A 13,180-nucleotide genomic window follows, 5' to 3' on the forward strand; every position below is an offset into this window, starting at 1 on the left:
TGCGGCTGAGGCGAGAAGTGCGTGGTTGCTGGCCGCGCTGGTCGGCAGGGTGCCGGCGGCGCAGGCTGGTAGCCCTTCGTGCGGTGGAAGGGCCCCCTCCGGCAGAGGAGGGGTCGGTCTTGTGGAAGAAACAGTCTTTCTCTCCTTTCAGGCGTGAGAAGTAGAGCTGTGGCGTGTCAGAAATTCTGTTTTTACGTTTTAGCAGTGACAAAAAAGGCCGCTACAAAATAAGATAGGAGCCATAAAAGCTAGCCTTACTCGCCACCAATGTCCAGTGTGTGTAGCAACTGCGGTGTAAACCTTTTGAAAGAATATTTGTCAATGACTACAGGCAGAGGAAACTCATTGTCTTACAAGGGAAGCAAGAGAGGCAGGAGGCATGTTATCTCAGATGAAGCTTTCATAATCATCTCAGGTCTCAGTAGCTCAGACTGAGATAACTTTCATTGCAGTCTATTTGCAACTATATACATAGAAATTCACCTAAAGATTTTTACTTTCTCTCTCTTTTTGCTATACTGCCTTAATAGCCTGATTATTTGGTAAAAGTCTTCATGTAGTAGTGCAATTAAAAGAGGGAAATCTTGCAGTCTAGAAGGCCCGCAATGTAGAGTAGGTGTTGTAACGGTAAAGCATATGAATGAGGCTGGAAGGAGAGGGAAGTTACTTCATTTCCATGCTTTTGTGGTTTTGATCTACTGTATTATTATGCATATAAACCAACTGGTAAGATTTTCACAGTGCTCTTTGGTGTTATTACTATTTGTTAGAATATGCATAACAGGCAATGAGCCTGTGGCTTTCAGAATCAGTAGCCAGCTGATTAAAAATGTCTTCCAGTAGTAGATACCTGTATTTGCACGTATGTGATGTCATTAGCCACCTAAAACTACCATGGAAAACTATTTTTAGAAAGCAGCAACTATCAAGCTTTCTCAGTAATCCATATTTTTATGTTAGTCGAACCCAAATATAGTGATATTCAAACTTCATATAAAACCTTATTTGAAAGTTTTCCTGTTTACACTATTTAGAGGAAAGCACTCAGTAGAAAATTAAGATCTTATTTACAAATCAGAGACACTAAACCATAACTAGCAGTCTGCTTTTGCAGTGCAAGCAAGAATTTTAAGATAATTTTAAAATGCAGCCCTAGCTGTGCATTCACTACCTGATATTTTTGTGATCTTAAGGCTCTTCCTTATGTTTTACCTTTGTAGGCAGTCTCACGAAAATATTTGTTGTGTTCAGTTCAGCACTTCTGTGTTTTCTCTCTGCCTTTTATGTTTTTGTCTTTGTGTTCTTCTATACTTTGCATATCTGTGAAGTGTAAGATCAAGGGAATGATCAAGCCTTACTTCTTTTCTTATCAAGATTTTTTCCCCTCTCTGTCTTTTTTCCTTTTCTGTTCTTTTGCAGAATTGTTAGTACCTGTGATGTGGTACACCAAACTCGAGTGTGAAAACACAAGGCAAAATTTCATATGGCAATCACTTTTGTGCTGAAGTATTAAATTACTCTGAAGCTACTTCTGTTGGTACGGGATCTGCACATGATCAGTATCCCTGCAGTGAGTGAATTAGTAGTCAAGAAGCATGGTGGGAGTACCTGCTAACAGCAGAAAAGCAGGGATCTGTGGCAGAACTGTGCTTTGTTGAAAATTGTGGAAAGTTCTCTGGGTAAGTACTGTTGTAAAACTAGTGATGGTTTAGCCATTCTTGAATTTCATTGGTTTTCGTACACATGTGTAGTTTTAAGAGGTATTAGTCAGCCATACTTCAATAACTTTTCTTTTTCTTCTTCATCCTTGTAGCACTTTTATTCAGTGATTAAATTCAAGACATGGGGCCAATGAAATATAAGTCGAGTGTGTCCTCGGTGTCCTGTGGTCTGCAATATCAGCATTCTTTGATAAAGTGGAGTCCAAAAATGAATTTACACATCGTGCGAACTTACTGCTCATCACCTAAGAGGCCTGAAGCAAAGTCTGCGACAGAGATGGCCATGGGTCTTCTTAATCGGGTGACAGAAGCTGGGACCATTATGGGAAAAAACTCTCTTCAAAAAATGTCTGCAACATGCAAGAGTTGGTGGGACAGATATGAAGAGTTTGTTGGAATTAACGAAGTTCGAGAGGCTCAGGGAAAAGTGACAGAGGTAAACATAGAGATAACGTGGAAATTTAAAAATCCTGAGTTAAGCTATATGAAGTATAAACACTAGCTGTGAGGCCAAAAAAAGAACCTCCAAGGAGAATTGTGTCTTTTTACTACTTTAACTGTTTGTGTAGATGCTGTAGTGTTCTAGTCTATGCATGTTAGTAAATATAGCTTATCCCTTAGTTGAAATGGAGTGTGGTTTGTTTTGTTGGGGTTTTGTCCCAAAGAAATTAATATAATTAGTGATTTAGATCTGTCTGGTAATAACTGTCTAAAATAAATACTCTTTCTTCTCAGGCTGAAAATGTCTTTATGGTAGCTCGAGGGATAGTACGAGAGGCTCGTGAAAATGTAGAAGCCCAGCAGATTAAACTGAAGGAAATTCGGGACCGCTTAGACAGGGTCTCTCGGGATGACACCCAGTATTTAGAACTGGCTACTCTGGAACACAGGTTGCTGCAGGTAATTTGTTGCTACTTGAGCACTGGCAAATACAATGAAAATTTGTGTGCTTTGCTTCTGTGACTGTTTTTGCAGATGCTGCTCAGTTCTGAAGTCAATTTCTGATGATACTTGTTTTAGTTAATTGTTATAGATTATTTGATCTCCTATGCAAATTTTCTATGTTAATACTAAAGTAGGACAGTAAATTTGGAGAAGAAAGCTGAAGATAGTGAGCCTAGAAAGTTGAGTGGTGACCTGTAGATGATTAGCCAACAAAAAGCTGGGATTCAGTTAATTAACCTTCCATGTGATGAGAGAAGCTCCTTTCTGGTTGTTAATCCATGAAAACTCTCTCAGATGCCTTCTATGTGGCTGCAACACCCAGGCAATTCATTAAAGCTTTTGTCAGAGAGCAACAAGAGCAAGGCTGTTTCCTGAGGGAGGGCGAGCAAGAAGATGAGGTTGACCACAGTGCAGGCTGGGACAGTGTCCTCACCGACAGGGCGCAGTCCTACAGCACCTCAGATGGATAAGCCAGACAGGCCTGGTGACACGAATGTGTTCATTAACAGTCCATCAATCAGAGATAAAAACAAGGTAGCAGGCAAAGTCAATCCAGGAAATCCAGATGAAACTTCAGAAACAGCAAGGAATAGGCCTGGAAACAGGTACACCTCTGGCAAAGCTCAGGCAAGGAGTGGGTACCCATACCTGAACTTAAATTGAGCTCCTACATCAGGAAAAAACTAGAGAGCTGTAGTTGTCTAAATAAGGGACCAGGTCTGTGTGGATGAAACTTAGAATAGAGCTCTGCATAACTGTGAAGAAAGGCAGAACTCAAGTCACTGCTGTCCGTAAGCTGGTGGTGCCATCTTACAAAAGAAACACACACTCAGAAGAAAGAATAATTCTGGGAGGTGCAGTTAGTTGACAGACATGCTCACCACTACCAAAAGCAGCAATTACTTTGCTAAAACAGTGGAATTTTACTGCAGGAAAACAACCAGAAAACCTTCCACTATTTTTCTGAGATAAAACGGCTTACAATGAGAACTGCCATGCTGAAGTCAATGAGAAGGGAGAAAGTGAAGACATTTGTCTGTGAGCAGGGTAAGAAAGAGAAGGCAGAGGAATAAGAAGTGTGTATGTTCATGAGATCAACCTATCCGAGACATCCTTTCCAGTCCTACTTTGAGTTTCCATTCAAATGGTTTAGAACTGAAGGGAAGAAGCATGGTAAAAGTAGTGTTTGGAGAAGTAAGCAGGGCTGAAAAAGTGAACATTATGGGGAGAGACTTTCCCTGCTCGTACCCCTTTTCTATCATCAGCATGTGACAGATTCTTGTGTAGAGGATCTTCAGCTGTAATTCTTGATGACCTTTTCCATTTCTCAGGTTTAACTTAAAATGATGTCTCATTGACTTAAGTAGGATTAATAAAGAAAATCCCACATTAAAAGGAAAATTTCTGTAACAGAACTAATGGATTTTCTTCATTTTCATTCCTTCATCTGCACTGGGTTTTTTGGGGGGTGGGTTGGTTTTTTTTTTAGTATAGACTTTGTAGTTTCACATTATACCTTCTCCTCCAAATCACTGTGTTTCTTGCAGGAAGAGAAGAGGTACCGAGCTGCGTATTTAAATGCAGAAGAATCTGAGAGAGAAAAATTCTCTCTCTTCTCTGCAGCTGTAAGGGAAAGCCATGAGAAAGAGCGAACAAGAGCTGAAAAAACGAAGAACTGGTCTATTATTGGTTCTGTTCTGGGAGCCATTATAGGTGTTCTTGGTTCCACCTATGTTAATCGAGTAAGGCTGCAAGAATTAAAAGTCTTGGTGCTTGAAGCACAGAAGGGCCCAATAAATCTGCAAGAAGCCATCAAAGAACAGGCCTCCAGTCATTACTTACAGCAGAAGGATCTCAGTGATGTCATAGCAGACCTGAAAAATGTGCTGCAAACGAGGACATCACAGGAAATAAAGGAAGGTGCTTTGTTAACTAGAGAAGAGAGGAATGACTCTATAAAAATAGATTCTCTTTTAATTCCTTTAAATGAACAGCTAAACTACACTAAACAAGTCAGTTCATGTCTAGGGAGTTTACAGCAGCAGTTTAATAGTCTGCAGGAAAGTATAGCGCAAATGATCTCTGAGGTGCAGAGTGTTAAACTTGCAGTCCATTCTAGACCTATGGAAAGAGCGATGCCAAGGTCGTCAGCAGAGGGTAAGGGCCAGGCTTCTGCCGTGAGAGATGTGATTTTAGAGTTGTGTGATACCGAGCGGAGACTGGAAACACAAATCAAGAGAAATTCTATTTACAGCACTGCATTGACATGCGCTATGTTTGCTATTACTCTGCCAGTACTCTATATTATACTTAAAGGGAATTGATCTCTAATTAATTGCCACAATTTACTAGATTAATAAAAGTAAACTTGCACTCCGAGTACTTAGTGTACAAGCCCAAATAAAGTCATGTTAGCATTTCTCGTTATGCTTTCTCCTGTATATTTGGAAAACTTGTAAAGGGTTAGTCCATCTACTGCTGCACGCTCCGCGTTAACAGTCTTTGTCATGCATTGTGGTTTTTAACTCCTCAAGCAAAGGAAATTCCACAGTTGCATCTGTTGATTTCATTTACTGTTTCACTCTTTTACTGTCTAGTCTTGTATCACGCCAATCAGTGACTTTCACTCTGGAGCTGTGTTTGTGATTTTTCTGTTCAAATGATTCTTTTAATCTGTCATTGATCTAAGTGTTTCGTGTGTAATCCTTTATAATTTTGCTCCTGATTTCTTCATAGTTTGCAGTTTGTCCATACACAAAACATCAGGAATCATTTTAGCAAACAGGTAGAAATATTTGCCTTGAAGTTTTTGTTTTGTTTTGTTTCCTTTTTTTTTTTTTTAATTCTAAATACAACGCACAACTTGCAATGTGACAAACAGCAGGGGCCATGTAAATAAGGAGGATTGAAGTTACCATGATACGATGTGGCTGTATGGCCAGATGATGCACTTAAAAGGCCTTTAAGTTACATGCGGTAACTTTTTCCTAGGATGGTTTATCATGAAGTATCCAAAACCATTTCTGGAGCTTTAGCTATTTGTTACTGATAGCTCCATGTCCTTAAAGGCTTGGGGCTGGCGGGCAGGGAAGGAGAAAAAGGGTGCAGATACAGAGATGTATTAAGTATGATGTTTACTCTGCCCATGCAAGCCAATTATCCATTCTCTACAGACTCCTTAACCCATCATTCCCTAGGTATTTTGTGGTTTTAGTAATCATCTATGGAGCAATCACTTTCTCATCCCTACTAGTATCTCATTGGAACTTTCTCTGTTATTTATTCTTTTTTCAATTTCATCCTGGCTGGAAATTTAAATGCTACTCAATAGCAGGTGCTTTCAAGCTGCTGTGTTAATAGTAATAGCATTATGCAAACTAGTCCAAAATAATATTTGGAAAAAAGTGAAAGGTCCAGCTGCCTGTTTTTCCTGGAAGGATGAAGAATGGCTGATTGAGGAAAAATGCTTGTCTAAACAGCTAAACATCAGTGTCTGTGTGTGGCCTCACTTAAAGTTGTTGGTATCGCTGTGATAAGAAATAGTTTTCTCCCTGTGATGGTAGCAGATAAGCAAATCAGACGTGGAACTCTGGCTCTGTGAGCACTTCTGTGGAACCTTTGCAGACAGAGGAGCGACAAGCTCATTTCATGCTGTAATGCCTTTATGTAAGCTTTTCAGAATGACTAAGTTGTGTTTAGTATACAGTCTGCCATGGAGTTTTTTTCTATCAGCTTGCTCTTCTGCCCACTAACCATATTAAAAGAGTTTGAGGTTTTGATTATAAGCTCCTAAGACTGTGAGATCTTTGGGACAGGGACATTTGCTCTGTGAAGCACCAACTTCAGTTGGTATCATTAGGTGCTATTATAACATGACTGAATAAACAAACAATATTAGGAAACATCTGTGATGATTCACTACTTGTAAGGGAGGTGAATTATGCAAAAAGTGGTTTTGGGAAGGACCACTGCTGATTTATATATTGATTGTTTGGAGTGTAAAACGAATAACAAACATTTGTCAGGGAAGCTGTTTGATCTGATAGCTCAAGAACTGGGATAAAAATTCCCATACTCTTAGGTGTGTCAAGAAGTATACATATGGATCAATACAATTTTTCAAATCTGTAGTATTTCATTTTCTTATGTCACAAATATTTTTACAGGTTATACTTCTTGCAGGAGCTCGATGGAAATCAGAGACAATTGTGTAATTAAAGGGGAAGAGGTAGTACGATGGTTCTATTTTTCATTTGCTGGCACTAATCACTGAGAATTTTGTTCATTTGTGGTTTTTTTTTTCCTTCAGTTTAACTACATAAAGCTAGGCCCTCTTATTATGTACATGGCTGAATTTTAGGTACTCAGCATCACTGAAAAGTATGGTTTATATATATGAACATGGTATTAAAATGCTGAATGTTAGGCAGCTACATTTGAAAGTGGAGGCAACATTCACGGAATTGTACTTGGTGGCATCAAAAATCAGTAGCAGTCCATGGCTAATCTTGTGTACAATAAATAAGAGAATACAAAACCAAGGGTTGTTTATTGCTCTAAAGAGATCTGCTTTTTATCCATTTAAGGAAGGTATGATAGTAGGTAGCTTTACCATTATGTAGTTACAGGAAGAAAAAATTTATCAGTGAGAACAGTAGCAAATAAGTCTGTGATAAGTCAAAGTTTGAAGTACACAGCCTGAAATTTGAGAAGAGCTGTATGGTGTGATACACGTCAAGATGAAAATAACTGGATTTCACCCTTTGGTAGGGAGTTTTGAAGATTTGGGAATAGATTCTGTGTGCAGCATTGTACAGCTGGCAGAATTCGTTACAAGTCATTACTGTGGTTCTATTATTTCTGCTCTTCCTTGCTAAATCCTCATATGTGAAGTGACAGCAGAATAATTTCAATTAGGGAAAAAACCTTGTAATTAACTGCGTCTATATAATAATTAGGAGAGCAGATTTGTATATTCCCTCAATCCTGGATTAATCATCACTGCATTGTGGCGATGATCTAAACATATAGTTTGGTGCTGCGCCGTATGCGTACCCCAAAGCCAGAAGGTGTGGCTGCAACAATAACAGCTGTACCTTCAGCTAGCTGAAGGCAATATCCAGGAAGATGCTACAACATAGACTATACGCATAATCCGTTCGGTACTTTATGCTAAATCTTTGTCATGGTAATGCAGGGAGCAAATACACAAGTTTGAACAAAACCAGTACAGCTGTACAGAGGTGTTTACCTGCGCGCTCACATTAGTTCAGGTACATTTGCAGCACCAACAGTGATTTACACAACACACAGTGACATCTCAGTGCATGTTTCTTGATGATTCAGCCATGGCTAAATGAATAGTTCGTTGCCTGTGCTCTTCTGGGCTATTTTAGTGTATATATAAAAAAAAAAAAGTGTTCTGTTGCATACTTATTATTAACAAAGTTTATAACAGATAGTTGAGTTTCGCTTTTGGAATGAAGGCTCTCAGCTGAAGCTTTACTCAACAAGAAAGTTCTGCTTGCTAAGGCTTTTTGAGACTTAAATTCTTGCTCCTTCTGTGAGCAAAGTCCTCTCTGGAGGAGCCAACCCTTTGTCCCAAGCACTCATCAGCCAGGAGGGACGGTGGTTGCAATAGTTTGTTCAGGCCTAATGAGGCCAGGGACTGACCTAGGCATTGTGTATAAGTCAGAGAAAGCCAGTGCTGACTCAAGTTAATTCCACTGTCAATCAGGACATGGAAGATAAGTTAAAGAGGGAACCTAGTAAGAGCAACAGGAAGCCCTTTGATAGGCATTAACTACAGAAAAATGGGTGGCAGTGGCCTGAGCTTGGCCCATGCTAAGCTATTTTGAGTTCTTACTGCTCCGTGAGAAACCACTAGTAACTCAAAAGCAAACAGCCTGGTGGCTACAGAAATAATTTTTAATGAGGTCACTGCAGACCTCTAACAGTAGGTGCATTCTGAAGAGAAAAGTTGCCATTCCTTCCACTCATGAAAGGAACAGTAAATGTTGCTTATGAATCCAAGACAAAAGCAATTCTATGTAGTGTCGCAATCAGGATATAAGTATTTATTTATTAACACTTGAATTTTGAATGTTCCAATGTTCTAAGAACCTGGTCGGAAGTTGCAGGTGTTCTGTTGATTTCATTGTAACTATTTTTTTGGAAAAGACAGTTTCTTTCACAAAATACCTTCTAAAAACAAATACTTCCCTCTTTCTGGAGCTTAGGAGTGGTAGAGATGTCCTGTTTGCTTCGGAAACGGGATTGAGATTTGCAGTAGGAAAGAGGCTTGTGAGCTAGGAAAAGGGAGTCAATGCTGGGTTTGTCTATAATATATTTAGAACTGTATTTTACTGCCAGATTTTTGCTAGCAAGTTTTATTTGTGACCTTCCTCATGAAACAGAGAAGTGCGATTTCTGGAGTTTGGCAATTGGTGGATAATCTAAAAAGGTGTGCGCTTAAATAGAGCAAAATACAGCTGGGCCAGTATTTTTATTTTTCAGGAGAATTAAGCCTTCAGGTAATTATGGTTCTGGCAAAGTTTTGGAGTTTCCATTGTGTGAAGTTTTTAAGAACAGTTTAGATGAATATCACCAGGTTTGATACAGATATAGACAGATTCTCCCTGGGACACGATGGATTCAGTCAAGAGTTTTCAAACATTTCTGTTCTAAGAAGCACTTCTTTTTCTTTTTCTTTTTCTTTTTCTTTTTCTTTTTCTTTTTCTTTTTCTTTTTCTTTTTCTTTTTCTTTTTCTTTTTCTTTTTCTTTTTCTTTTTCTTTTTCTTTTTCTTTTTCTTTTTCTTTTTCTTTTTCTTTTTCTTTTTCTTTTTCTTTTTCTTTTTCTATAAAGCGGGAGATTCTATGGACATTTTGATGTCCTAATCATCATAATGCATGTTATGCTCTAGTGCAAGTTATAGCAGAATGAGAGTGTTGTCCTAAGAAAAAAAAAAGCTGTTTACTAAGGGCCATGTGGTGTTAGGCACCAGGAGACAGGGAATGTGTATATGCACAGCTGCAATAACGTATGACCTTAAAAGTATCACCTTAGTAATTATTTTTCAGAACCAAATTCGTAAGATGACTTCTCAACCAATTTTGAAATACTATGCTAGGAGTTTTTGTAAAGGCTGTTTTTAACAGAACTTTGCACGCTTCTGTTGTAAGCCTTTAAATGGCTGCAGCCTACACTGGCCTTTCTGTGAGTTTGCCTGAAGCAAGCTAGGCCATTAAAGATTATTCTATTTAAATATTGGCATATCTTATGCTCTCAGGAACTTCCCTGTGCTGCAAGACTTGTTGGGTTTTTTTTTTAAAAAAGGGCCAAAAAAACCCAAAACACATCATCTGTGTTGATTCAGTGAGCTGATCACCCAACCCTCTGTATTATTTTGGTGCATGTAATCTGCTTCATCAAATAACCTAATTCTTGCTCTTCACGGAGGTGATTGTGACAATCTGTGTGGCTGGAGTCCTCACCTGTGATGTTGGAAAACTTGTTCATGGTGACATTGGACATGCCATGCATAAATGCTTAGGCCACAGAGTTGCAAGATAAAGGGATTGTCACAAGCGTCCCAAGCTTGTTTTGCTGCGTTCTGCAGAGAGAGAAGTAAACCTGTGCAGATCAGTGCGTGCTAAGAGAGTCTCTTACTCTGCTCCTGCAGGTTCTGGAGTGCTGGGCACTGTCCAGGCTGTGCTGTCTGCGAGGCATGTTCAACACCAGCAGACTGCTGCCAGCACAACTGTAGGTGCCCAGGTGAGGGTAATGAAGACCTTAATGCTGTTTCTAAATGTTCTGACAAACTGAAAACTTGTAAGGAACAGAGTCAGATTCAAAGTAGGGTTGATGTAGTCAACCTTCTGTTGGTCCCTCAATTACTGCTCTAAGTACAGTTTGTTCCCAGAAGCTATAGACAGTATTCAGATATCCCTCGTGACTTTCTTAACCCGTCTCGCCCCCTGCTTGGAGGGGAAGAAGAGCAAGAAGAAAATCAAAAGGAGCATAAGCAGCTGCTAGCCTTGTGATTATCATAATAGTTACGTAAGAAACTTAGCTAACCTGCTTAGAACCAGACATGAACAAGAGCTTTTATAGAGGAGGATCCTTTATGGATTTAAATATATATAAAAAAAAAAAGCTTCTGAACAAATGGAAATCAAAACCTGTTTAAATGTGTCCCTCAAAATAATGTTTGTTCTTTGTGTGACGCTTTTCAGCTGTGTAATGTTTGAGAACTAGCTTTTTCTCTAATTTATTTTTAAGAACTGCAGAAGATTTTTGTGTAGACCAATCAAAACTCCTCCTTGAAGAGGGAATGAGTAATCCCATGGTGGTTTTACAATATCCTTGTCACTCCAGAGGGCTGTAAGTACAGTATGGGGGGTAGGAGGGGGGACTATAACATCCTTCAAGTGCACAGCTCTTTCTGCCCTGCTCCTAAGGCAGACCCTGCAGCCAGGTCCCTGCACCAGCCCTGCCATAGGACAGAACGAAAAGGTGCTCATTTCCAATGTGCTCTCTTGGGGCTTTTTGCTGCTTTTTAAGTGAAGCTTGCAGATGTTTTTTACCAGACGGAAGGGGCTGCAGGTTGGGACTGGCTCTGGAGGAAAGGCACAAAGGGGATTAGTGTTTTGAGTCAGGAATGGGTTGGAGCAAAGAAAAATTGTTTTGTTTTGCTTTTTTTTTTTTAAAGCTCTTAGTCACCAAAGCTGGATTTTGGTGGAAGCAATGAGTGCAGTTAAAATGTCCCTGATTAGTGAGATGATAATACTCTGTTCAGTGAGCTCTAACCTGAACAATTCAGTGGGTAGGATGTTGTAATAGGATGGTTGTGTCTGTGTGGTGAGAGGAGCAAGTAAGGGATCATCTCCTCATGAGAGTCCTCATGGGCTCTGCATATGGTGGGCCCCAAGGACTCCACAGAATAACGAAGCTCCAAGGAGCAAAGATCCAGAGAGGCAGCTGGCATCTGCCTCCGAAATAATCCTTCTTTTGGGGGACTGTGATTGTGCTGCCAGATCCTGGGCACTGTTTAGCATCTCTAAACTTACAGACATACTTTTTTCCTTCATGAAATAGTCGCTTTTTGGGCTGGGGGTGGGAATGTGAGAGGCTGACAGATTGTAACAAAGGGAGTAGATGTTTAATGACAGTTCTGGACATGGGACTTGTATCAACTATGTTTCTCTGAAATGTCAGAAATGCACGTGGGAGGGAAGCCTGATTCAGACTCTCAGAGCAGCTTTGTGTCTTGAGTGGAGATCTGTGGCTGCATCTAGCCAAAAAGGAAAAGTGATGGGCACCCCTTGTTTACAGGCCAGTGCCTGTTTCCTCTTCCTCAGAGTTTGCTTTAACCTACAGCTCCTGTATCACTTCTGCATGTCCTCAGATACATCCTCTTTTTCCACACAGAATTTGTGGCTGGGTGGTAAAAGCATAGTTTCATCTTTTGTCTGGGATTTCCAAACGTCTGGCAGTCAGCTCAGCAGACAAATGGCCATTGGGCTGTGTAATTGTGTTCAGTACATATAGTCAGTCACTGCATGTAGAGCAAGTCAGTTGTTAGACTAACTGTACATTTGCTGATCAACAACACAACAGAGTCCAGCGCATCTGGGAAACACAGAAGTTACAGTGTGAGCGAGAAAAATGGGAGCATTAATTCTGTCCTTCTGTAGAGCTGTTACTTGCCCCTAATTCAGATAAATGATTTTATGCAGTCAGTTCTTGGGGCAAGAAATGCCTCTGTCTCTTACACAGAGCACCAGCCTCTGCTCTCCTCATGACTGGAGTTTCCATCTTCACAGGAATAAAAATCACAAAACAGGCAGTCAGTTTATCTTACACATATCACTTCAGGCGCTTTTGCTTTACAGTGCTTTTGTCTCCACCGACTTTCAGTCGGAATGGCATATTCTTCACTGTTTTGTAACTAGAGATAACTCGTCGCATTCTTGAATCTTGCTAATATCCTGGTTCCCCCATACTCTGCAAACGGGAACTGTGCTGTACCTCAGACACCCGACACTGTGTTTATACAGGATTGCTCCTAAATAAGTAGAAACTGGGTTTGCTATCAGATTTTGCTCCCTGTGCACCGTGCACGCTGCATGGCTGAAGCTTCCCCCTCACCCACACCTCTCGGCCGAAGACAGCCAAGCACAAAGGCGTGTGGCACCGAACGCCGAAATTACATTGCTACGAAACACAGAGGGAAGAGAAATGCTCTGATTTCTTCCAAATTGTGTAGGTTTAAGTCCAGTTCTCAACACAGGGCGCGCAAACACCTCTGGAAGAGCAGTTTGCCCTGCGGGCCGGCTGGCACCCACCGCGCTTTTTGGCGGTATCATCCGGCACCTCGGCCGCAGGCAGGTCCTTCACCAGGCCTCGGGCGGCCGCGGCTTCGGGGTGACTCGCTGAACGCCGAGGCCCCTTCTCTCGCGGCGACGGAGGCCCCTTGTCCGTCAGGCGCTCGAGCCGACGCCCCTTTGAGCC

General features: G+C 40.7%; 1 protein-coding gene across 1 annotated transcript; it reads left to right on the plus strand.

Annotated features, from left to right (window-relative positions):
• The first annotated feature begins 1,842 nt into the window (after positions 1–1,842).
• On the plus strand, positions 1,843–4,990 carry CCDC51 (coiled-coil domain containing 51). The gene is made up of 3 exons (XM_009889873.1): positions 1,843–2,157; positions 2,457–2,621; positions 4,214–4,990. The coding sequence occupies exons 1-3, from the start codon at positions 1,843–1,845 to the stop codon at positions 4,988–4,990; spliced, it is 1,257 nt and encodes a 418-aa protein (XP_009888175.1).
• Positions 4,991–13,180: the final 8,190 nt, after the last annotated feature.

This window comes from Charadrius vociferus, unplaced genomic scaffold, assembly GCF_000708025.1.
Source record: "Charadrius vociferus isolate BGI_N301 unplaced genomic scaffold, ASM70802v2 scaffold257, whole genome shotgun sequence".
NCBI classification, from domain to species: domain Eukaryota; kingdom Metazoa; phylum Chordata; class Aves; order Charadriiformes; family Charadriidae; genus Charadrius; species Charadrius vociferus.